Genomic DNA, 23,998 nt, shown 5'->3' on the forward strand with positions numbered 1-23,998 from the left:
GGAGGGCGCTGGGCCCAGAGCCGCGCGGGTGGGCAGTCCCAGGCGTCCTTCCTTACAGCCCTGAGCCTGGTCCCGGAACCGCCCAGCCGGGCGGGCCGAGCGGACGGTTGCCCGAGGGCCAGATTTTAAATTTACAGGCCCGGCCCCCGAACCGCCGAAGCGCGCTGCCTGCTCCCCATTGGCCCATGGCGGTCACATGGAGGCGCCGGGGCGCGCCGGCCATGTTGGGGAGTGCGGCGCCGCGGCCCGCGCCACCTCCGCCCCCCGCGGCTTGCCTCCAGCCCGCCCCTCCCGGCCCTCCTCCCCCCGCCCGCCGCTCCGTGCAGCCTGAGAGGAAACAAAGTGCTGCGAGCAGGAGACGGCGGCGGCGCGAACCCTGCTGGGCCTCCAGTCACCCTCGTCTTGCATTTTCCCGCGTGCGTGTGTGAGTGGGTGTGTGTTTTCTTACAAAGGGCATTTCGCGATCGATCGATTGATTCGTAGTTCCCCCCCCGCGCGCCTTTGCCCTTTGTGCTGTAATCGAGCTCCCGCCATCCCAGGTGCTTCTCCTTTCCTCTAAACGCCAGCGTCTGGACGTGAGCGCAGGTCGCCGGTTTGTGCCTTCGGTCCCCGCTTCGCCCCCTGCCGTCCCCTCCTTGTCACGGTCCCGCTCGCGGCCTCGCCGCCCCGCTGTCTCCGCCGCCCGCCATGGCGACTGCGACCCCCGTGCCGCCGCGGATGGGCAGCCGCGCTGGCGGCCCCACCACGCCGCTGAGCCCCACGCGGCTGTCGCGGCTCCAGGAGAAGGAGGAGCTGCGCGAGCTCAATGACCGGCTGGCGGTGTACATCGACAAGGTGCGCAGCCTGGAGACGGAGAACAGCGCGCTGCAGCTGCAGGTGACGGAGCGCGAGGAGGTGCGCGGCCGCGAGCTCACCGGCCTCAAGGCGCTCTACGAGACCGAGCTGGCCGACGCGCGACGCGCGCTCGACGACACGGCCCGCGAGCGCGCCAAGCTGCAGATCGAGCTGGGCAAGTGCAAGGCGGAACACGACCAGCTGCTCCTCAAGTGAGTGCTAGCTGGCGGCCGCGTTAGCGCCAAGGAGGGGCGGGGGCGCAACCGCGGCGACCAGCTCACCGGGTTCTGCCGTGGGGAGGGAGCAGAGGCCAGGATGCACGCGTCCTTCTGAAGGAACAGGGTCTCGGTCTCCGGAAAGGAGAAAGAATCTAGAGTTCATAGCGGAGCAGGGGTCGCGGAGGGGGCTCGAGCTGTAGCGATGGGGGGCCGTGATGCCCATTTCTAGGTTTTGGATACCCGCTGGGACGTGGTAAGTGCGCGCCTGGGACTGCCGAGAAGGAGCTCCCGCTTTCGCACTCGAATCCGGGGAGCCGGCGCGGAGAGGCGGCCCCTCAGGCCCCAGGTGCGGGGAGCTGGAGCGCGAGCGCGCGCTCGCGTGCGCGCCCCAGTTTCCGGCCGGCGCGAGACAAAGCGTCTAGCGGATTTGCAGTGCCGGGATGGCCGGCCGGGGAGGACTGGCAGCCCGCCTCTAGAATGAATGAGCTTCGCGCGGGCAGAGAGAGGAAGGGGAGGGACCTTCCCGCAGTATCCGCGTCTCCTGGGGGTGGGTCCCGCTTTGGCGCGCTCAGTCTTGGCCCTGTGACATTTTGCGAAGATTCTACGCCTGCTTTAGGCGGGAGAGAGAGGCGGAGCTTGATCCGTGCGCCTCCAGCCAGCCCCGGGCAAGTTAGGTTTGCTAGCTGGTTAGCTTTCTCTGGGGAAATGTGTCCTGTCCCAGCGGGGATGGTGCGGTCCCTCGGGTGGTTCTGCGCAGGGAAGGAAAGCTGGGTTTGTGCATGTCACGGCTACTGTTCTTAGAGTTGCGGTTCTCCTACCCCTCAGGCAGCGGCCCTCTGTCCCCAGCTTTTGCCTCCTCGTAGTATAGTCAGGCTTTCGGGTAGAGACTGTGCTTAGTACCCCTTAGTCGGCCACTGTGCAGATAGTAGACCAGGGCAGGTGACAGGGTGCTGTGTAAATGCTGAGTGTTTGAGCGAAGGAGAGTTTCTAATTCACCTAAGCGAGTGCGAGTTTTCATTCCAGTGCACAAGGATACATTTGCAGACCTTTGCTGGCCTTATTTTGACTTTCTGATAAGCAAAATGGCCTGTCATCAGTAGGCAACAAGTGTTGATGTCATGCTTTAGAGATTTGCAAAATTTGGGTCTGAAATTCATGGTCGCCATTAGCACTGCCAGCTGAAATTTCTGGAGGTACCTTATTCTCACTTTGACACCCTTTGCCCCTGGATGTCTTTCTGTCTGTATCTGCGTGAATGTCCCTGTCCGAAGTCTCTATGAGATTTTGTGTATTTTTACTTATCCCTCCTATCATATATTTTCGATTCATAAAAAAGCATGTGCACGTGGTAAGAATAAAATAGTATAGACCGGTTTGTAGCGAAAAACGATAACTGCACTACCTCTTTCCGGAGGCAATCACATTTATCCCTTTTTGTTTTTATTTCTTTGGATATTTAGTTATACAACTCGAAAATAATACTAAGCTTGTATTTCCCTTTCTTGGATTTACTAAGCCTTGGTTTCATCTTTTAAAATGAGCAGTCAGTTAACTCACACTATTATTGCTATGTTCCTCCAAATTTTTTGCCACTGAATTCCTTCAAATCTTAGATATCGTTGCTTGTAAGACTTGCCATTATTATGTGTACCACTAAGAAAATAAAAACATCAGGACCAACTGTGTAGGATCCATCCTGTTGGACCCATCACAGGATGGATCCTGGTTTCATAGATATTAAAATGTCACACAGGGCCGGGCGTGGTGGCTCACGCCTGTAATCCCAGCGCTTTGGGAGGCGAGGTGAGCGGATCACTTGAGGTCAGGAGTTCGAGACCAGCCTGACCAATATGGTGAAAACCCGTCTCTACTAAAAATACAAAAATTGGCCGGACGCGTGGGCTCACGCCTGTAATCCCAGCACTTTGGGAGGCCGAGGCGGGCGGATCACGAGGTCAGGAGATCGAGGCCATCCTGGCTAACACGGTGAAACCCCGTCTCTACTAAAAATACAAAAAATTATCCAGACGTGGTGGCATGCATCTGTAGTCTCAGCTACTTGGGAGGCTGAGGCAGGAGAATCGCTTGAACCCAGGAGGCGGATATTGCAGTGAGCTGAGATTGCGCCATTGCACCCCAGCCTGGCGACAGAGTGAGACCCCGTCTCAAAAAAGAAAAAAAATCCGGGCGTGGTGGCGGGCGTCTGTAATCCCAGCTACTGGGGAGGCTGAGGCAGGAGAATCGCTTGATATCCAGGAGGCAGAGGCTGCAGTGAGCCAGATGGTCCACTGCACTCCAGGCTGGGTGACAGAGTGAGACTCCGTCTAAAAAAAAAAATTAACACAGACCAAATATCTGTTGCGTACCAGTCACCGTTCTATGTTAGAGGATATGAAGATTTTTTTAAAAAAATGAATTACTGTTCTTTGTTGCTGAGAGTGTAGTGGGGGAGCTGTATCCCAGCAAGTAAAGAAAGATTGTCTTTTGTCTGATGTGAAGCATTTTGATGCTGGCGCTTTTGTAATCTTTCCAGGAGTTAGCCACAGGAGGTTTTTCACACAGTAACAAGGCTGCCACCTGGCTGACAGTAGTTGTAAATGTATCGATTCTAAAATGCATGCTGGTTTCAGCGGGGTTAAAAAATGAGAATAATGTGTATTAGAATCAATGAAATAATGCATGTGATACAATTTAGGTAATAGCAGATGCTAAGGGAATAAAAATAAAGCGGAGTGAAGGGTTAGTGTGATTAAGGAAGGCCTGTCTGAGGAGTTGACAGTACCTATTCTCTGAGGGTTAGTAGTGTTCTGGGATTATATTTTTCTTAAGTCTGTGCTACTGTGTGTATATTCCTATTGCCAGGATTAGATGACTCTTCTTTTCCCCCCAACATACCATCATTTGCTCAAAACATGCCACATTTTAGTTTGCTCCTTATTTGAATTAGGACTTTTTTTATATGGATTTATTCCTCAATAGCTTTTCATTTTTCTTGTTAAGAAAAATTTGCCCTCAGTGTGTTTGCAGACTTTTTGAAGATACTTAATCATAATATCTATCACATGAATCTGCTTTCTTCCCTAGAGTTCTCTTTGCTTAAGGTAGGCTGTGTACTGATGTCCTGTAACTTATTAAAGACAGCTTCCTGGCCAGGCACGGTGGCTCACACCTGTAAAGCACTTTGAGAGGCCTAGGCAGGTGGATCACCTGAAGTCAGGAGTTCAAGACTAGCCTGTCCAACATGGCGAGACCCCGTCTCTACTAAAAATACACAAATTAGCCGCGTGTGGTAGTGGACGCCTGCAATCCCAGTTACTGTGGAGGCTGAGGCAGGAGGCATTGCTTGAACCCGGGAGGCGGAGGTTGCAGTGAGCTGAGATCACACCACCGCACTCCATCCTGGGTGTATTTTCCTTTTCCTTGGTTTCTTCATATTTTGTTGAAGAACATCCTTAAGCAATTTATTCAGAAAGGATGGCAGGAGGTAAACTTTCTGAGTCCTGTACGTCTGAAAATAGCTTTGGGCTAGGTATAGAATACTAGGTTAACATTTTTCCAGAACTTGGAAAGTATTATTTTGCCCTATTGTCTTCTGGCATCTAGGGTTGTTAATGTCTTTCTTTTTTTTTTTTTGAGACGGAGCTTGGCTCACTGCAACCTCCGCCTCCCAGGTTCAAGCGATGCTCTTGACCCAGCCTCCCAAGTAGCTGGGATTACAGGTGTGCACCACCACACCCGGCTAATTTTGTATTTTTAGTAGAGACGGGGTTTCACCGTGTTGGCCAGGCTGGTCTCAAACTCCTGACCTCAGGTGATCCACCCACCTCGGCCTCCCAAGGTGCTGGGATTATAGGCGTGAGCCACCATGCCTGGCCTATATTTAATTTTTTATTTGGAACTAGAGTGTTTGTAATTAAGTATAATCATCATTTAGGTAGATTTAGATTAAGAAAACAGCTTTGAGAGAATTATAGATTCCAGGTTACTTAGTTTCTTTTTGGTTCCTCAGCAAACAAGATACCTTAGAGGCAGAGCATGGAAATGCTTGGTCTAAAGAGAATTTGGCAACAGTTTCCATGCAGGTGGTGTCTGAATCCATAGAAAACAGATCTCTTATGTAAGGTACAGTTACTTTGATTCAGTCCAAGACTGATTATATTTTGCTGAAAGCTTTTTTGGGAGAACAGTTTCCAAAAATGATGATGAATGCCATCACTCAACACTTTAAACAAAAAGTACAGAGAAATTGACTTGTTTCAGATTTTCACTGTTAACTATACGGGAAAACTAGATATAACAGAAAGTTAAGTGTTTACATCAGTCTTCAATAACTGATTTTGTGGATTCAGACATTTATTTTCCTTCAGTGATACAGGTCCCGTATCTTTTCTGTAAAACCCTGGGGGCCAGATGTGCTTTGGAAGTTAAAGCAATTCCAATTTAAGACGGTAATATGATGCACATACTGGATATGACACCCCCAGTGGGGTTTATAGATAGAGTTAGGGTAGATAGAGTTAGCACTCTATCATGAAACATTTCTGAGGGAAAGATATTGTCATGGCAAGTGGAGAAAGACAGATTGAAAATAGACCTGGTTTCAGGTCAGGTTTTGTCACTAAATGTGTTAATAAAAATGTTAGGTTTTCAAACTCTGGAAGTATAGATAAAAGATGGTGAATTTTTGTTTTTATTTATTTATTTTTTGACACAGAGTCTCGCTCTTTTGCCCAGGCTGGAGTGCAGTGACACAATCTCAGCTCACTGCAACCTCTGCCTCCTGGGTTCAAGCAATTCTTCTGCCTCAGCCTCCCAAGTAGCTGGGATTACAGGCACCCACCACCACGCCCAGGTAATTTTTATATTTTTAGTAGAGACCAGGTTTCACCATGTTGGCCAGGATGGTCTTGATCTCTTGACCTCGTGATCCGCCCACCTCTGCCTCCCAAAGTGCTGGGATTACAGGCGTGAGCCACTGTGCCTGGTCAAAAACATGCTAATCTTCTTTAGGAGTGTTTTCTTTGTACATAGGATGATTAATTGAAAAACAAAAACCTTTGGCTGGGCGTGGTGGCTCACGCCTGTAATCCCAGCACTTTGGGAGGCTGAGGTGGGAGGGTCATGAGGTCAGGAGTTCGAGACCAGCCTGACCAACACTGTGAAACCCCATCTCCATAAAAATACAAAAATCAGCCGGGCGTGGTGGCGCACGCCTGTAATCCCAGCTACTTTGGGAGGCTGAGGCAGGAGAATCTCTTGAACCCAGCAGGTGGAGGTTGTAGTGAGCCAAGATCGTACCACTGCACTCCAGCCTGGGCGACAGAGCGAGACTCTGTCTCAAAAACAAAGACAAACAAACAAAAAAACCACAAAAAAACAAACCTTCATCATCCTGTGTATTACTATATCTTTTTTTAATGTACTGATTTTGCCTTGTTTGAAGCAGATTGACAGTATACACCTTGGCCTTAATATAAGAGTTATCAAACTTTTATATTTTTATAACTCTTAAAATATAAGAGTTATAAAACTAGTTTTCTTTATAAGAGTTATAAAACTAGTTAAACTGCTTTTCATAGTTCTTTTATAACAGAGTTATGTTAAATGTTACTTTAATTTTCAAGGGAAGACTTGGAAGGACCAAACCCCTAAAAATGATTTAAAAGTCTAGGAAGCAGGTCCCAAGTAATTAAACTGTCATGACATTTCCTTCCCATGCTTTCAAAAGATGTTTGATAAAGCAAGATCTTTTGGAGTTGTTTATTTAACTTAGGGGATGAGACTAGGTAATATTTTGCATACCCAGATTCAAGGAAGTAAACAGGCAGAATGAAAGATAAAGCACTATTAAAATATGGTGGGTTTTTTCTTTTTTGTGTCTTTACACAGTTGCTGGTTATATTTATTCTTTCGTTTGTATAGATGGTGTCACCTCTGATATGTCTGAGTTAGAAATCTTCAGACTTTTTTTTTTATGCCATTAGTGTAAGTCTCTTTCATGTACAAATGTTGAGAATGAGCCTCAGGTATCAGTTGAGTAATGGGACCCTGTATAGGTCCCATTATTTTTAGGATCAGGGAAGTTTTTAAAATCAGTTTTAAACCCTTTTTACAGTGTACCTCTTTGATAAGGAGATTGTGCTTTGGCTGTCATTTGATTTTTTTTTTTTTTTTTTGAGACAGAGTTTTGCTCTCGTTGCCCAGGCTGGAGTACAGTGGTGCGATCTCAGCTCACTGCAACCTCCGCCTCCCGGGTTCAAGCAATTCTCCTGCCTCAGCCTCCCAAGTAGCTGGGATTACAGGCATGCGCCACTACGCCCGGCTGATTTTGTATTTTTTTTTTTTTAATAGACGTGGGGTTTTTCCATGTTGGTCAGGCTGGTCTGGAACTCCCAACCTTGGATGATCCGCCCGCCTTGGCCTCCCAAAGTGCGGGGATTACGCCACCGCACCTGGCCGGCTGTCATTTGAATTTTTATTATTTTATTTTATTTTTTTGAGGCAGGGTCTCGCTGTGTCGCCCAGGCTGGAGTGCAGTGGTGCGATCTCGGCTCACTGCAACCTCCGCCCCTCCAGGTTTAAGCAATTCTCTGCCTCAGCCTCCGGAGTAGCTGGGATTACAGGCACGTGCCACCACGCCCGGCTAATTTTTTGTATTTTTAGTAGAGACGGGGTTTCACCGTCTTGCCCAGGCTGGTCTTGAGCTCCTGACCTCGTGATCCACCCGCCTCGGCCTCCCAAAGTGCTGGGATTACAGGCGTGAGCCACCGTGCCTGGCTTGAATTTTTTTTTTTTTTTTTGAGACGGAGTTTTGCTCTGTCGCCCAGGCTGGAGTGCAGTGGCGCCATCTCGGCTCACTGCAAGCTCCACCTCCCGGGTTCACGCCATTCTCCTGCCTCACTCAGCCTCCTGAGTAACTGGGACTACAGGCGCCCTCCACCACGCCGGGCTAATTTTTTTTTATATTTTTAGTAGAGGCTGGGTTTCACCGTGTTAGCCGGGATGGTCTCGATCTCCTGACCTCGTGATCCGCCCGCCTCAGCCTCCCAAAGTGCTGGGATTACAGGCGTAAGCCACTGCCCTCCGCCCGAATTTTTAAAAATTAATTTTATTATTATTATTTTTGAGACGGAATCTTGCTGTGTCACCAGGCTGGAGTGCAGTGGCACAATCTTGGCTCACTGCAATCTCTGCCTCCCGGGTTCAAGTGATTCTGCCGCCTCAGCCTCCCAAATATCTGGGATTACAGGCACCCGCCACCATGCCCGGCTAATTTTTTTTTTTTTTTATTTCTAGTAGAAACGGGGTTTCACCATGTCGGCCAGGATCATCTCGATCTCCTGACCTCGTGATCCGCCCGCCTTGGCCTCCCAAAGTGCTGGGATTACAGGTGTGAGCCACGGTGCCCTGCCTAAAAATTAATTTTTTTTTTTTAATAACTGAGTCTTGCTCTGTCGCCAGGCTGGAGTGCAGTGGCACGATATCAGCTCACTACAGCCTCTGCCTCCCTTGTTCAAGCAATTCTCCTGCCTCAGCCTCCTGATTAGCTGGGACTACAGGCACACGCCACCACATCGGCTAATTTTTTTTTTCTTTTTCTTTTGTATTTTAGTAGAGACGAGGTTTCACCAGGTTGCCCAGGCTTGTCTTGAACTCCTGAGCTCAGGCAATATCTGCCTGCCTCAGCCTCCCAAAGTGCTAGGATTACAGGTGTGAGCCACGGTGCCAGGCCAAAAATTAAATTTTTTATACAGCAAATGTATATTCATTATAGAAAAGGAGAAAACACAAACACCAAGAAGAAAATTCTTGGTTGGGCCTTAGGGTGGGCCCAACCTAAGGGTTGGGCCCAGTGGCTCATGCCTGCAATCCCAGCACTTTGGGAGGCCGAGGTGGGCGGATCACTTGAGGTCAGCAGTTCGAGACCAGCCTGGCCAACATGGCAAAACCCTGTGTCTACTAAAAATACAAAAATTAGCCGGGCATGGTGGTGGGCACCTGTAATTCTAGCTACTTAGGAGGCTGAGGCAGGAGAACTGCTTGAACCTGGGAGGCAGAGGTTGCAGTGAGCCGAGATCGTGCCACTGCACTCCAGCCTGAGTGACAAAGCAAGACTCCCTTTGGGGGGTGGGGGAAAAGATGCAGGAAAAAAAAAAGCTGACATTTATTTTGTGCCAATTCTTTTTGCCAGGCATTACAGTAGATGCTTTACAGACATTATCTTTTTTTTTTTTTTTTTTTTTGATGCAGAGTCTGGCTCTGTCGCCCAGGCTGGAGTCCTGGAGTGCAGTGGCATGATCTCGGTTCACTGCAGGCTCCATCTCTTGAGTTCACGCCATTCTCCTGCCTCAGCCTCCCAAGTAGCTGGGACTACAGGTGCCTGCCACTACGCCCGGCTAATTTTTTGTATTTTTTAGTAGAGACGGGGTTTCACTGTTAGCCAGGATGGTCTCGATCTCCTGACCTCGTGATCCTCCTGCCTTGGCCTCCCAGAGTGCTGGGATTACAGGCGTGAGCCACCGTGCCTGGCCAGACATTATCTTTTAAGCTTATGATAACTGCTGACGAGTAAGGAAACTTCAGGCTCAGAGAGTTTAAGTATTTTGCCTGGTATTACTTAGCAAGTAATGAAAGCTAGAAAGGATGGTAGCCTGACTTCTAGCATTGTGATAGGGTTTTCACATACATAACCTTATTTCATCCGTACAACAGTGTTCTACAGGTATTACTCTGGTTTACCGACATGTAGCAGGCTCACAGAGCATCATTATCTGTGGTTGGTACTTGAAGTCTCAGATAGGATAGTTGATTTTCAGATCCCTTTGGGTGCTACTTTTGGAAATGCTACTAGTTGCATGTTTTTCACGTTGATAGTTTGTAGCCTTCAAGGGAGGTAATTTTGGATTTGTCAGAAGGGTAGTGGTCAGTAGTTGAAACAGCTGTTTGAAATACTGAGGGCTTCATTTGCTAAAGAAAGGTGAAGATGAATTACTGAAAGAGATTGCTTTTATCTTTTTTCTCTTCTTAAAAAGCTACTTTCCAACTTTATTCCATGCCTTAATAATTTAAAAGAAATTAAAACCTCTAAATAAATCTTTAATACTCATGACAGGGTGTTCTTTCATTCTTTATTCAAGACACATTTTTGTGGAACAGGTACTATATGCCAGGTCTTGAACCAGATGCTGGGAATAGAGAGATGGGATACTCAGTCCCCATTATCAAGTTACTTACAGTCTAGTGGGGAAGACAGAAAACCAACACTACAGGATTGTGATACTGTAAGTGCAGTATACTAATAAAATATATTCAGTGCTGTGATGCCAGTATCCAGGTGTTGCTGTGGAGAAACAAGGACCGCTACCTAAGGCAGGCTAGGAGCCCTGTGAAATTTTGAAAGACATCCCAGGGGAATCTGAGCTAAGTGCAGGGAGGTAAGTAGGGATTTGCTTCTAAATGGAAAATGGAGAGTGAGTTGTCCTGAATGTCAAATAATTTATATAACTGGAGCCATATATATGTGTATGTGTGTGTATATATACATCTTATATGTATATGTTATATATAACATATACTTTATGTATATGTTACTTATATATGAAGTATATGTTATATATAACGTGTGTGTGTGGGTATATATATATTTTTTTTTTCTTTTTTTTTTTTTTTTTTGAGATAGAGTTTCACTCCTGTTGTTGCCCAGGCTGGAGTGCAATGGTGTGGTCTCGGCTCACTGCAAGCTCCACCTCCCAGGTTCAAATGATTCTTCTGCCTCAGCGTCCCAAGTAGCTGGGATTACAGCCACCTGCCACCACACCCGGCTAATTTTTGAATTTTTAGTAGAGACAGGGTTTCAGTATGTTTGCCAGGCTCGTCATGAACTCCTGACCTCAGGTGATCCACCCACCTCGGCCTCCCAAAGTGCTGGGATTACAGGTGTGAGCCACTGCACCTGGCCTACTGGAGCCATATATATATTTAATACATGGGGTGGGGAAGGGGATTGTATTTTTAGTAATGAGTGGACCCAAGATTTTAAGGCAGAATTGTGACATGATCATTCTGGCTATGCTGTGGAGGGAAAAAAAGAGGAGAGGTACAAACACTAGTAAGAACACTTGGGGAGTAACAAGGCAGCCCTTGAACTGAGGCAGGTGGAAGAAAGGAGAGAAGGTGGATTTAAGAGATACTGAACATAAGGGACTAGGGAGAAGAAAGAGTCTAGGTGACTGCTTCCATGCTTGGGTGCCTGAGTAGACAATATTGCTCTTAACCGAAATTGGTGGGGAATGAACAGGTTTGGAGGACCCTAAGTCAGTGAATTAGTGGTGTTTGCCGGACTTTAGGTAGCAATGTTAGTTGGCAATTTGAAGTACTCAAGAGACATGGAAAGCATGCGCATATGAGGACTGGGTAGAGAAAGGATAACCCACAATGGGGATGATAAGTAATAGAGAGGTGAGGCTGGGCGTGGTGGCTCATGTCTGTAATCCCAGCACTTTGGGAGGCTGAGTGTGTGGATCACTTGAGGCCAGGAGTTTGAGACCAGCCTGGGCAACATGGCGAAACCCCGTTTCTACTAAAAATACAAAAATTAGCCAGGCGTGGTTGCACATGCCTTTAATCTCAACTACTGTGGAGGCTGAGGCAGGAGAATCACTTGAACCTGGGAGGCGGAGGTTGTAGTGGGCTGAGGTTGCAGTGAGCTGAGATTGCGCCTCTGCACTCCAGCCTGTGTGACAGAGGGACACTTCGTCCTAAAAGGTGAGAAAAGAGAGGTGAGTCATGGAACAAGGGTTTTTTGTTTGATGAAGCCTAAAAAGTATCTGTTGTCATTGGTGTTTTTGGTGCCTTAGGTGATTGTTGACTGAGAGGAGAGCCTTTGGTTAATAGAGGAAACCACTGGCCATAATTAAGGGGAGAATGAGAGGAAAAAGATTATGAGTTTAGAACACTTGTTTAAGAATGTTGGCAGTGAAGGGAAGGAGACAAGTTTTTTTTTTTGTTTTTTGTTTTGTTTTTTTTTGAGACAAGGTCTTGTTCTCTTGCCGGTGCTGGATTGCAGTGGTGCATGGTTCACTATAACCTGGACCTCGCAGGCTCAAGTGATCCTCCCACCTCAGCCTCTGGAGTAGCTGGGACTACAGGCACACACCACCACGACTGGCTAATTTTTTGTGGGGAGAGGGTTTTGCCATGTTTCCCAGGCTGGTCTTGAACTTTGAGCTCAAGCAATCCGCCTGCCTCAGCCTCTCAAAGTGTTGGGATTACAGGTGTGAGCCACTGTGTCTGGCGGGAGGGAGGCATTCTTAAGGGTCAATTTAAACTAGATTCTTACTCAGTGTTTATGTAACAAAACATTGGACAGGGGACCAGAACCCTTATCTCTCTAAGGTTGTGTCCTAAAATGTGATCATTTCTCCCCTTTTGGTATAAAACATTTTAGTAGCTTCTAGGGTAAAGACTAAGACCCTACTAATAGTAGGGTGACCATATAATTTAGCATCCAAATTGGGATACTTTTGTGTATGAAAGAGGAAGCTGTTAATAATTATGCAGTGACAGCTCGCATAAATGGAACTTGTCCTTGGCAATCTGGGACATATTTGCCCAGGTTATCCTACCTAAAAGTTCTTTCCCTACATGGGCTGGTCCCAGTCTGACCCTCCAGCTTCATATCATACCACAGTTGAACTTGTTTACTCCTCTTTAGCCATGAAATCCTTTATTCAGTCCCTTTTACTGTGATCCTCTTAAAATAGGGACTTTGCATTTGGAGTTTCCTTTGAATTTTTTTGTTTGAGGACGAGTCTTGCTGTGTCTTCTTGGCTGGAGTGCAGTGGTGTGACCTTGGCTCACTGCAACCTCTGCCTTCCAGTTTCAAGTGATTCTCCTGCCTCAGCCTCCTGAGTAGCTGGGATTACAGGCACTTGCACTGTGCCCAGCTAATTTTTTTTTGTATTTTTAGTAGAGATGGGGTTTCACCATGTTGGCCGGGCTGGTCTTGAACTCCTGACCTCAAGCAATCCACCTGCCTTGGCCTCCCAAAGTGCTGGGATTACAGGTATGAGCCATCGCATCCGGCCTCCTTTGTCTGGATTTCTCTCATCATTGGGTTACTTATCCCTCAGGTTTCCTCTCAATATTCATTTCTTTAGAGATGTCTTCCCTGACTTCCCTGATTCAGAGTTTTCTAATATGTATGTACCTTGGGAAAAAAACCAAAACCTATAACTTTCTAGCAGTGTGGTGCGTGCGTGTGTGTGTGTGTGTGTGTGTGTGTGTGTGTACATGTAATTTAAGGACTCAAAATATTTCTCCAAGATTTATCATGAGAAGGATTACTTTCACCTATTTTCAGTGCTTCTTTGCTATTTATTCTCGTATCTAGATGACAGTGCGATAGTGTTGACTTTGTGCTATGGACAACAAGGAATTGAGCTCTTTTATTCTATTGTCTTCATGACACATTTTTCTTCTCCTTATCCTCCCAATAGTCATATATTATATTTTAGTTTAGACCAGTTTTTGGTATCTAAAATATTGATTCAGTGTGTTCTGACACAAGTACTTCAGTGACATCAATTAGCTCATATGTGGCAGGTAAATAGAGAGATGATATTATTATAATTGGAAGTTGTATTGCATTATATGTGCCTCGTCCTAGTGAATCCTAGTAAAGGTGAGCCAGAATAGCTAGAGTATAGTATTAATCTTAAGAAGGAAAGAAGATCCTCAGCTTTGCTTTCACCTCTATTTTAAGAAAATTAAAAGTGAGTGCCCTGGGCTGGGCGCGGTGGCTCACGCCTGTAATCCCAGCATTTCGGGAGGCCGAGGCAGGTGGATCACGAGGTCAGGAGATTAAGACCATCCTGGCTAACACGGTGAAACCCCTGTCTCTATTAAAAAATACAAAAAATTAGCTGGGCGAGGTGATGGGCGCCTGTAGTCCCAGCTGATTGGGAGGCTGAGGCAGGAGAATGGTGTGAACCCGGGAGGCGGAGCTAGCAGTGAGCCGAGATCGCGCCACTGCACTCTAGCTTGGGCAACAGAGTGAGACTCTGTCTCAAAAAAAAAGAAAAAGAAAAAAGAAAAAAAAAAGTGAGTGCCCCCAGAGAGGTGCACCTCTAGCTTTGCTCTTGTAGCCAGTCTTATTCTTGTGTTCAGAGCTCTGTTTCTCTTTGTATTGCCTAAATTTTTCCAAACCAGCATTTCTACTCTGTTGTTTTTGTGCATTTTTTTTTTTTTTTTTAATTTTGAGATGGAGTCTTGCTCTGTCGCCCAGGCTGGAGTGCAGTGGCATGATCTCAGCTTACTGCAACCTCCACCTCCTGGGTTCAAGCGATTCTCTGGCTTCAGCCTCCTGAGTAACTGGGATTATAGGCATGCGCCACCATGCCCGGCTAATTTTGTATTTTTAGTAGAGACAGGGTTTCACCATGTTGGCCAGGCTGGTCTCGAACTCCTGACCTCAAGTGATCCACCCGCCTCGGCCTCCCAAAGTGCTGGGATTACGGGTGTGAGGCACTGTGCCCGGCCTTTTTTGTGCATTTTAAAACATCTTTTGACGCAGCTGTAGCCACACTAAACTGACTGCCTGGGCTGTCCAGATTACCTCATGAGATACTAATTCTTTTTAATAGAGACGGGGTTTCTCTATGTTGGTCAGGCTGGTCTCGAACTCCCGACCTCAGATGATCCACCCACCTCGACCTCCCAAAGTGCTGGGATTACAGGTGTGAGCCACCATGCCCAGCCGAGATACTAATTCTTTATATTATTGCTGGTGCTCTGTTTCAGAGTGGATAGGTTTTGAGTGGTCTATTTATTCCAGTGTTATTTTTTCTACTTACAATGTTATTTTTATTTTATTTTATTTTATTTTTTGAGACGGAGTTTCGCTCACGTTGCCCAGGCTGTAGTGCAATGGCACAATCTCAGTTTACTGCACCCTCTACCTTCTGGGTTCAAGCGATTCTCCTGCCTCAGCCTCCTGAGTAGTTGGGATTACAGGCATGTGGCACCACGCCTGGCTAATTTTATACACACACACACACATATATATATATATTTGTTTTTGTTTTTGTTTTTGTTTTTTCCTTGAGACAGAGTCTGGCTCTGTCGCCCAGGCTGGAGTGCAGTGGCACAATCTTGGCTCACTGCAAGCTCCGCCTCCCGGGTTCACGTCATTCTCCTGCCTCAGCCTCCCAAGTAGCTGGGACTACAGGCGCCTACCAATGAGCCCGACTAATTTTTTGTCTTTTTAGTAGAGATGGGGTTTCACTGTGTTGGCCAGGTTGGTCTCGATCTCCTGACCTCATGATCCACCTGCTTCGGCCTCCCAAAGTGCTGGGATTACAGGCGTGAGCCACCATGCCCGGCCTAATTTTACATTTTTAATAGAGACGAGGTTTCTTCATGTTAGGTTGGTCTTGAACTCCCGACCTCAGATGATCCGCCCACCTCAGCCTCCCAAAGTGCTGAGATTACAGACATGAGCCACTGAGCCCGGCCTTATTTTATTTTATTTTTGAGACAGTCTTGCTCTGTTGCCCAGACTGGAGAGTAGTGAGTGGTATGATCTCTGCTCAGTATAACCTCCATCTCCCACGTTCAAGTGATTCTTGTGCTTCAGCCTCTCCAGTAGCGGGGATTACAGGCGTGCACCACCAAGCCCTGTGAATTTTTGTATTTTTAGTAGAGATGGGGTTTTGCCATGTTGGCCAGGCTGGTCTCGAACTCCTGACCTCAGGTGATCTGCCTGCCTCGGCCTCCCAAAGTGCTAGGATTACAGATGTGAGCCACCACATCTGGTCTGCTGTGTTATTTTTAATTTGTGCAGAATGCAGGAGTTGTCAGAAGCAACATATGTTATAGCAGAAATACTTACATAGTCCCCAGCAGAACTCAGTAGTTTTTTTTGCCTATCACACCTTTTGATCACCTATAAAAATAATACTTTTTCCCACTTACTTTTTTGTATAATTATATAGAGTCTATGCCAGTTGTTAGAACATCAAATCATTTAGGATCATTTTTAAATTAATTTTACCTCGTTAAATAAAGAATTACCTTTGGGTACCTTGTGTTTTTCTACAGTCTAGTTGTATTGTATAAGCATTGATAGTTTGGGTATAGAATTCTAGGTTGTAAATGCTATTTTCTTAGACTTTTGAAGGCATGTTTTGGCCGAGGTGGGTGGATCACCTGAGGTCAGGAGTTCGCAACCAGCCTGGCCAACATTTGTACTCTACTAAAAGTACAAAAAATTAGCCGGTGTGGTGGTGGGTGCCTGTAATCCCAGCTACTCAGGAGGCCGAGGCAAGGGAATTGCTTGAACCCGGGAGGTGGAGGTTGCAATGAGCCCAGGTTGCGCCATTGCACTCCAGCCTGAGCGACAAGAGTGAAACTCTGTCTCAATAAATAAATAAACAAATTAACAAATAAATAAAATGAAGACATGTTCTTTAGTTTTCTAGCTTTCATTAGCTGCAGAAGTAATGACGAGTGAAAAATTTAAAAGCTTGTAGGATCTTCTTTTGATCCAGTTCTAAAATTTCACAGGGATGTTCCTTGTTGTAGATCTCTTTTCATCCATTGTGTTGATCATCTGATTGAATTCTTTTGGTCTTGAAATTTATGTCCTTCAGTTGTTGGAAATTTTCTTGAGATTTTCTCCTCTTTTATTACCATATGAGACTCCTATTATTCAAATGTTGGATCTCTTACATTGATCCTTTGGTTTTCTTCCCTTTTTTAAAAAATATTTTTTCTCTACTAAGAGATGTTCTCAATTTTGTTTTCCAATTTGTGCTATTGTATTTTAAATTTCTAATAGCTTCTTTTTATTCTGTCTCTTTTTTTTAAAGATAGGGTCTTACCCTTGCCCAGGCTGGAGTGCAGTGGCATGATCTTGGCTCACTACAGCCTCAACCTCCTAGGCTCAAGTGATCCTCTCACCTCAGCCTCTGGAGTAGTTGGGACTACTGGAGTAGTTGGGTGTGTGCCACTACACCTAGCTAATTTCTTGATTTTTTTTCATAGAGACAAGGTCTTACTATGTTGCTGGTCTCAAACTCCTGAGCTCAAGTGGTCCTTCTGTCTCAGCCTCCCAAAGTGTTGGGATTACAGGTGTGAACCATCACGCCTAGCCTTTTTTGTTCCCTTGATGTCTCTTTTTTTGTTTTTGAGGCAGGGTCTTGCTCTGTTGCCCAGGCTGGAGTGCAGTGGTGCGATCTTGGCTCACTGCAACCTCTGCCTCCGTGTTCAAGTGATTCTCATGCCCCAGCCTCCCAAGCAGCTGGGATTACAGGTGCCCACCATGACACCGGGCTGATTTTCGTATTTTTAGTAGAGATGGGGTTTCACCATGTTGGTCAGGCTGGTCTCGAACTCCTGACCTCAAGTGATCCACCTATCGCTGCCTTCCAAAGTGCTGGGTTTACAGGTGTGAGCCACTGCACCCAGCCTATTCTCTTCTTGATAGCTCTATAGCATTGTTTTTGTCTAAATTTGATGGATTTTTTTTTTTTTTTTTTTTTATGAGACGGAGTCTTACTCTGTCACCCAGACTGGAGTATAGCGGCATGATCCCAGCTCACTGCAACCTCCGCCTCCTGTGTTTAAGTGATTCTCCTGCCTCAGCCTCCCGAGTAACTGGTATTACAGACACGTGCCATTACGCCTGGCTAACTTTTGTATTTTTAGTAGAGATGGGATTTTGCCATGTTGACCAGGCTCGTCTTAAACTCCTGACCTCAGGTGATTCGCCTGCCTCCCAGAGTGCTGGGATTATAGGCGTGAGCCACTGTGCCTGGTGTGTTTGGTACTTTCTCTTATCTTTGCAGAAGTCTTCATTGTCCTTCATAGTCCCTCTTTGCTAAGTTAATTTCTTTTTCTGTTTAGGTCTTTGTGTCATCACTCAGTGCAGGGAACAGAAGGCAGTAGGGATTTTTTTTTTTTTTTTTTTTTTTTTTTTGAGATAGAGTTTCACTCTTGTTGCCCAGGCTGGAGTGCAATGGCGCGATCGCAGCTCACCACAACCTCCGCCTCCCAGGTTCAAGAGATTCTCCTGCCTCAGCCTCCCTAGTAGCTGGGATTACAGGCACGTGCCACCACGCCTGGCTAATTTTGTATTTTTAGTAGAGACGGGGTTTCTCCATGTTGGTCAGGCTGGTCTCAAACTCTCGACCTCAGGTGATCCACCCGCCTCGGCCTCCCAAAGTGCTGAGATTACAGGCATGAGCCACCGCGCCCGGCAGCACTAGGGATTTTAAGCAGAAAGGGAAACATATGAGATGTAGGTGCTTAGAAATGATTTTTAGAGGGGCTAGAGGAGCAATAATGATGCTTAGAACATTGTTGTAGAACTGACCTTCTTTGGGAGCTTTTATGTGTGAGGCCACCAATGGAACCAGTAAACTGTTTTAAAAACAGTATATAGCTACTATTCAGGACTAGGAAGCTGCCACTGCTATTGCTTTAGGAATAGCTGCCTCATAACACCCAGCAAACTGGAGAATGGACATTGGAACACTGTTTCAGAAATATTTTACACCCAGGTCAGTGCCTAGCACGTTGTAGATGAGTGACAAAGGTAGTAGTTATTGGTTTTTCTTTTTCTTTTTAAATGAATCAGTCATTTTAATTAAGACTTAATCTGTAAGAGTCTGCTCCACACTCCTGTGCCTGTTTATGTTACAGTGATTTTTTTTGTTTGTTTCAAAGAAGTGGTTTTGTGGTCCAGTTTCAATCTCATTTAGTATTTTTCCTAATTTTACCTGAGTTTCAACTAGGGTTTGCCTGAGTCTGATTAGGTTGTTGCTAATTCATTGACAGATTAGTTTATTCAGTGAGTAGCAGAATTTTATTGGCACCGGAAACTATCCTTTGTAACTTTGAGTTTATGCAAAAGCATCTTCTTAGTCTTTTTGCATATGCCAGAGGAGACCCTTGTTAATAGAAATTGTGATCACAAGGCCGGGCATGGTGGCTCACGCCTGTAATCCCAGCACTTTGGGAGGCTGAGGCAGGTGGATCTCCTGAGGTCAGGGGTTCGAGACCAGCCTGGCCAACATGGTGAAACCCCGTCTCTACTAAAAATACCAAAAATTAGCCGAGTGTAGTGTCGGGCGCCTGTAATCCCAGCTACTCAGGAGGCTGAGACAGGAGAATCACTTAAACCCAGGAGGCGGAGGTTGCAATTAGCTGAGATCGCGCCATTGCACTCTGGCCTGGGCAACAAGAGTGAAACTCCATCTCCAAAAAGAAAGAAAGAAAGAAAGAAATTGTGATCATAAGACCTTCTAGAGTTTTTGTGTAATTTTTTTTTTTTTGAGATGGAATCTCACTTTGTTGCCCAGGCTGGAGTGCAATGGAGTGATCTTGACTCACTGCTACCGCCATCTCCCGGGTTCAAGCGATTCTCCTGCCTCAGCCTCCTGAGTAGCTGGGATTACAGGCATGAGCCACCACGCCCAGCCAATTTTTGTATTTTTGTATTTCACCATGTTGACCAGTCTGGTCTCTAACTCCTGACCTCAGGTGATCTGCCCGCCTCGGCCCCCTAAAGTACTGGGATTACAGGAGTGAGCCACTGTGCCTGGCCGAGTTTTTGTGTATTAAGTTATATTTGTTTTAATTTCGGGGAAGTTCATTAATTTTCCTTTGGAAAAATACTGTGGATCACATCCTTTTTCCCTTTGGAAGGGAAGTTAACATGAGGACAGTGTTGAAGCTGATGAGTGGCTGTTGGAGCAAATGCATGCTTGATAGGCAGTTTGAGCCTGTTATGAAATAAAATTATCTAGTTTTAGGACAAGGTTTTTATGTGGGTATATTTTACTTTAAATTGAAAATAAGGTTTATTTTTTCTCTAAAGGTCTGGAGCATGGCTAGATATAAGAGACATGGCATGTTGATGCTGAGCTCTGGGTGTGAAGAGATCCCCAGACACGGATTTGTGTGATAGTCACTTGAGTACTGCACTAGTGTTGAGTGGTGTTCAGGGGCTACCAGACAGCTGTTCAGAAGAACCTTACAGTATATGAAAGCAGGAACAGAGCTTAGCCAGCTAGGCCTAATTGGCCTGGCTCTGTATGTACAGTGGGTCTGTTTTAAGGGATTTAAAAATCCTTGTTTTATGGCTTTGATTAGAAATAAGAATTTTGTATAGAATGATTTCTGTTAGCTGATTACAGGTGAAAAACTAAATGGCTTTTCTCTTTCATCTCCTGTAACATATTTGTTTTTCTAAATAAGAATGGGCCTGAGGTGAAATGTTAGGGATAGGTACTGACACAAACTGACCAAGAGAATGTTAACAGGTGGGCAATAATTTGCCATTACCAAATTAATTAAAACTATTCTGTAATGAGCTTCAGATTATGTTGTATTTGTCCCTGCAAGTTTACTTATTGATTTGTTTCACACTAATTCTTTGTTCCCTGTTTAAGTGGACAATCTTATTTTTTCAAGTGTTTATGGTTGGAATATGCTAACTAATTCCTTTTCCTTTTCCTTTTTTTTTTTTTTTTTTTTTAAATAAGGATCTTGCTCTGTTGCCCAGAGCGACAGTGGCTGGAGTGCCGTGGCATGACCACAGCTCACTGCAGCCTTAACCTCCCTGGCCCAAGCAATCCTCCCATCTCAGTCTCTCTAGTAGCTGGGACTACAGGCGCAGGCCACTACTCCCAGCTAATTTTTGTATTCTTTGTAGAAATGGGGTTTCACCATGTTGTCCAGGGTGGTCTCAAACTCCTGGGCTCAAGCATTCTGCCCATTTTGGCCTCCCAAAGTGCTAGGATTACAGGCATGAACCACCGGGCCTGGCTCCCTAATTCATTTTCAAGTAGTTATTGTTATTGCAGGCCTGGAATGACTTTCTGCATGTTATGTATGTGGTATGACTTTTGGAAGAATATACCCTAAAGTTATCACCTAGTAATGATATATTTCTCTAAGAGTTCCATTGAGGGTTAATTTTCCAGTGATTCTGTGATTGGATGTGGTTTTTTTGTTTGTTTGTTTGTTTTAGATGGAGCCTTGCTCTGTCGCCCAGGCTGGAGTGCAATGGTGCGATCTTGGCTCACAGCAACCTCTGCCCCCCCCGGGTTCAAGCGATTCTCCTGCCTCAGCCTCCCAAGTAGCTGGGATTACAGGCACGCACCACCACACCTGGCTAATTTTTTTGTATTTGTTAGTAAGACGGGGCTTCACCATGTTGGATCAGGCTGGTCTCAAACTCTTGACCTCATGATCCGCCTTCCTTGGCCTCCCAAAGTGCTGGGATTACAGGCATGAGCCACTGCGCCTGGCCCAGGATGCTTTTTTTTTTTTTTTTTTTTTTTTGAGGCGGAGTTTCACTCTTGTTGCCCAGGCGGGAGTGCAACGGCGCGATCTTGGCTCACCGCAACCTCCGGCTCCCAGGTTCAAGCAATTCTCCTGCCTCAGCCTCCCAAGTAGCTGAGATTACAGGCATGCACCACTACGCCCGGCCAATTTTGTATTTTTAGTAGAGACAGGGTTTCTCTGTCTTGAGGCTGGTCTCGAGCTCTTGACCTCAGGTGATCCGCCAGCCTCAGCCTCCCAAAGTGCTGGGATTACAGGCGTGAGCCACCGCGCCCGGCCCTGGATGCATTTTTTAATCTCCTTTTTTTTTTGCCTTGCCCTGTCTTCTTATGGTGCTGACTGATCTCTACTTTCTGACTGGTAGGACTAGTCTGGAGTAGGGTACACCTAGACAAATGAAGGACACCTAGGGAGTGAGAGAGAGTCATCCTCACAGAAGGACTAGTGCAGAGGCCAAGCAAAGTTCAGACACTAAGTTCCAGAACCAAGTAGTTCAATGCAGAAGCCAGGGTTGGAAATGACCTTAAAACAAGTCAAGGTCAAACTGGTGGCATGTTGAACAACCAGCATGATTAAAGCAGCAGAGTATATGGTATTGCTGGTGGTAGAAGGTGCCTAGGAGCAATTTAGAAAGTGTTAACCAACTGGATTTAGATTAGTTCTATAGGCCTCAGGAGAGGATAGGCATGTGTCCCAGATACATGGTACTAGGTTTTATTGGGAAAGTACAACCATAGTAAAGCTGTGTATGTTAGTCTTAAGTCACTGCTGTAGAATGTTAGCAGGAATATAAATACATCCTTTCTAGCTTATTTTCTTTTTCTTTTCTTTTCTTTTTCTTTTCTTTTTTTTTTTTTTGAGATAGAGCTTCGCTCTTTGGCCCAGTTGGAGTGCAGTGGCACGATCTCAGCTCACTGCAACCTCCACCCCCCAGATTCAAGCGATTCTCCTGCCTCAGCCTCCCGAGTAGCTGGGATTACAGGCATGGACCACAATGTCCGGCTAATTTTTGTATTTTTAGTAGAGACGGGGTTTCGCCATGTTGGCCAGGCTGGTCTTGAACTCCTGGCCTCATATGATCCACCTGCCTCAGCCTCCCAAAGTGCTGGGATTACAGGAGTGAGCCACTGCACCCAGCCTGGCTAATTTTCTTTTTAATGGCCAGATACTTGATTACACCTGGTTACTTGTTATGACGAATAAAATTCAAGCTTACTTGAAGTGAAAGCTAATTTGGTTTATTAAGGGAGGAAATTCTTAATTAGCATAGAATGCCAGTTACATTTATAAAACTTTATTTTTTTCTGGTTGCAGTTAGAGTTTGGTTCTTCTGTAAAACATCTAAAGCAAATGGGTATGTTTTGTGACTTATTTTCAGGAGCGTGTATATTTCTAGTATTAGATTCACATGTTGAATTTAACATAGGAAGATCTCCTTATCTGGAATATAAATAGTTTAATCAGGCAGGTGGATAACACAACAAATCCAGTCAGGAAATGGACTCAAAGTAAATGTATACTAATACCTTAAGTGTTAGATAGCTTCTAGTGATTTAGGATTCCTATCTAAATTGCTCTGTGTTTGGAGGCATTGTCAGATGTCATTCTGTGCTTAGGTAATAGCTGCAGCAAATCCATATATATATGTTTTAGGATATCAGTTCTACAGGTTTCTGCACTTTGACTATGTGCTGATAATTACACTTGGACTTTCTACATTATATTGATGAATGAAAAATAATATGGTTAGGAAATTATGACAAGAATATGTTCAGAATATTAACTCACTGCATGGCTCCCCATGTGTCCTTGACAACTCATGTGACGTAGAAGACTCATTGATTTGGCTGAGTGCAGTGGCTCATGCTGGTAATCCCAGCACTTCGGGAGGCTGAGGCGGACAGGTCACTTGAGCCCAGGAGTTTGAAACCAGCCCGGGCAACATAGGAAAACCCCGTCTTCCCATCTGCCCCCGCAAAATACAGAAATTAGCCGGGCGTAGTGGCACATGTGTATACTCCCAGCTTCTTGGGGGACTGAGATGGGAGGATTGTTTGAACCCAGGAGGTGTAAGTTACAGTGAGCCATGATCGTGGAGGATTGCTTGAACCCAGGAGGTAGAGGTTGCAGTGAGCCGTGATTGTGCCACTGCACTCCAGTCTGGGCAACAGAGCGAGACCATCTCAAAACAAACAAACAAACAAGCTGGGCGCGGTGGCTCACCGAGCCTGTAATCCCAGCACTTTGGGAGGCCGAGGCGGTTGGATCACGAGGTCAGTAGATGGAGACCATCCTGGCCAACACGGTGAAACCCCGTCTCTACTAAAAATACAAAAAAATTAGCTGGGCATGGTGGCGGGTGCCTGTAGTCCCAGCTACTCGGGAGGCTGAGGCAGGTGAATGGCGTGAACCCAGGAGGCGGAGCTTGCAGTGAGCCGAGATCGCGCTACTGCACTCCAGCCTGGGCGACAAAGCGAGACTCCGTCTCAAAACAAACAAACAAACAAAAAAACTCCAACTCATTGATTTATTGCTATTGTCTGATGGAGACATGGGTGTAACCTTAAGAATTTTTTTTCATGATTCATTCAGCCTGG

The 23,998-nt window shown here is 45.9% G+C and overlaps 1 protein-coding gene across 2 annotated transcripts in view; it reads left to right on the top strand.

Annotated features, from left to right (window-relative positions):
- Positions 1-161: 161 nt before the first annotated feature.
- The window catches only part of LMNB1 (lamin B1), a 61,447-nt gene continuing 37,610 nt past the window's right edge, over positions 162-23,998 (top strand). The window contains exon 1 of one of the 2 annotated variants that reach the window (XR_010156803.1): positions 162-1,046. Coding sequence is in view for 1 of the 2 variants with exons in the window: in NM_001280441.1 (NP_001267370.1) it covers positions 688-1,046 (359 nt within the window). In the remaining variant the exon portion in view is untranslated. 2 annotated transcript variants of the gene reach the window in all.

The sequence above is a fragment of the Pan troglodytes genome, chromosome 4 (assembly GCF_028858775.2).
Source record: "Pan troglodytes isolate AG18354 chromosome 4, NHGRI_mPanTro3-v2.0_pri, whole genome shotgun sequence".
Classification (NCBI taxonomy): domain Eukaryota; kingdom Metazoa; phylum Chordata; class Mammalia; order Primates; family Hominidae; genus Pan; species Pan troglodytes.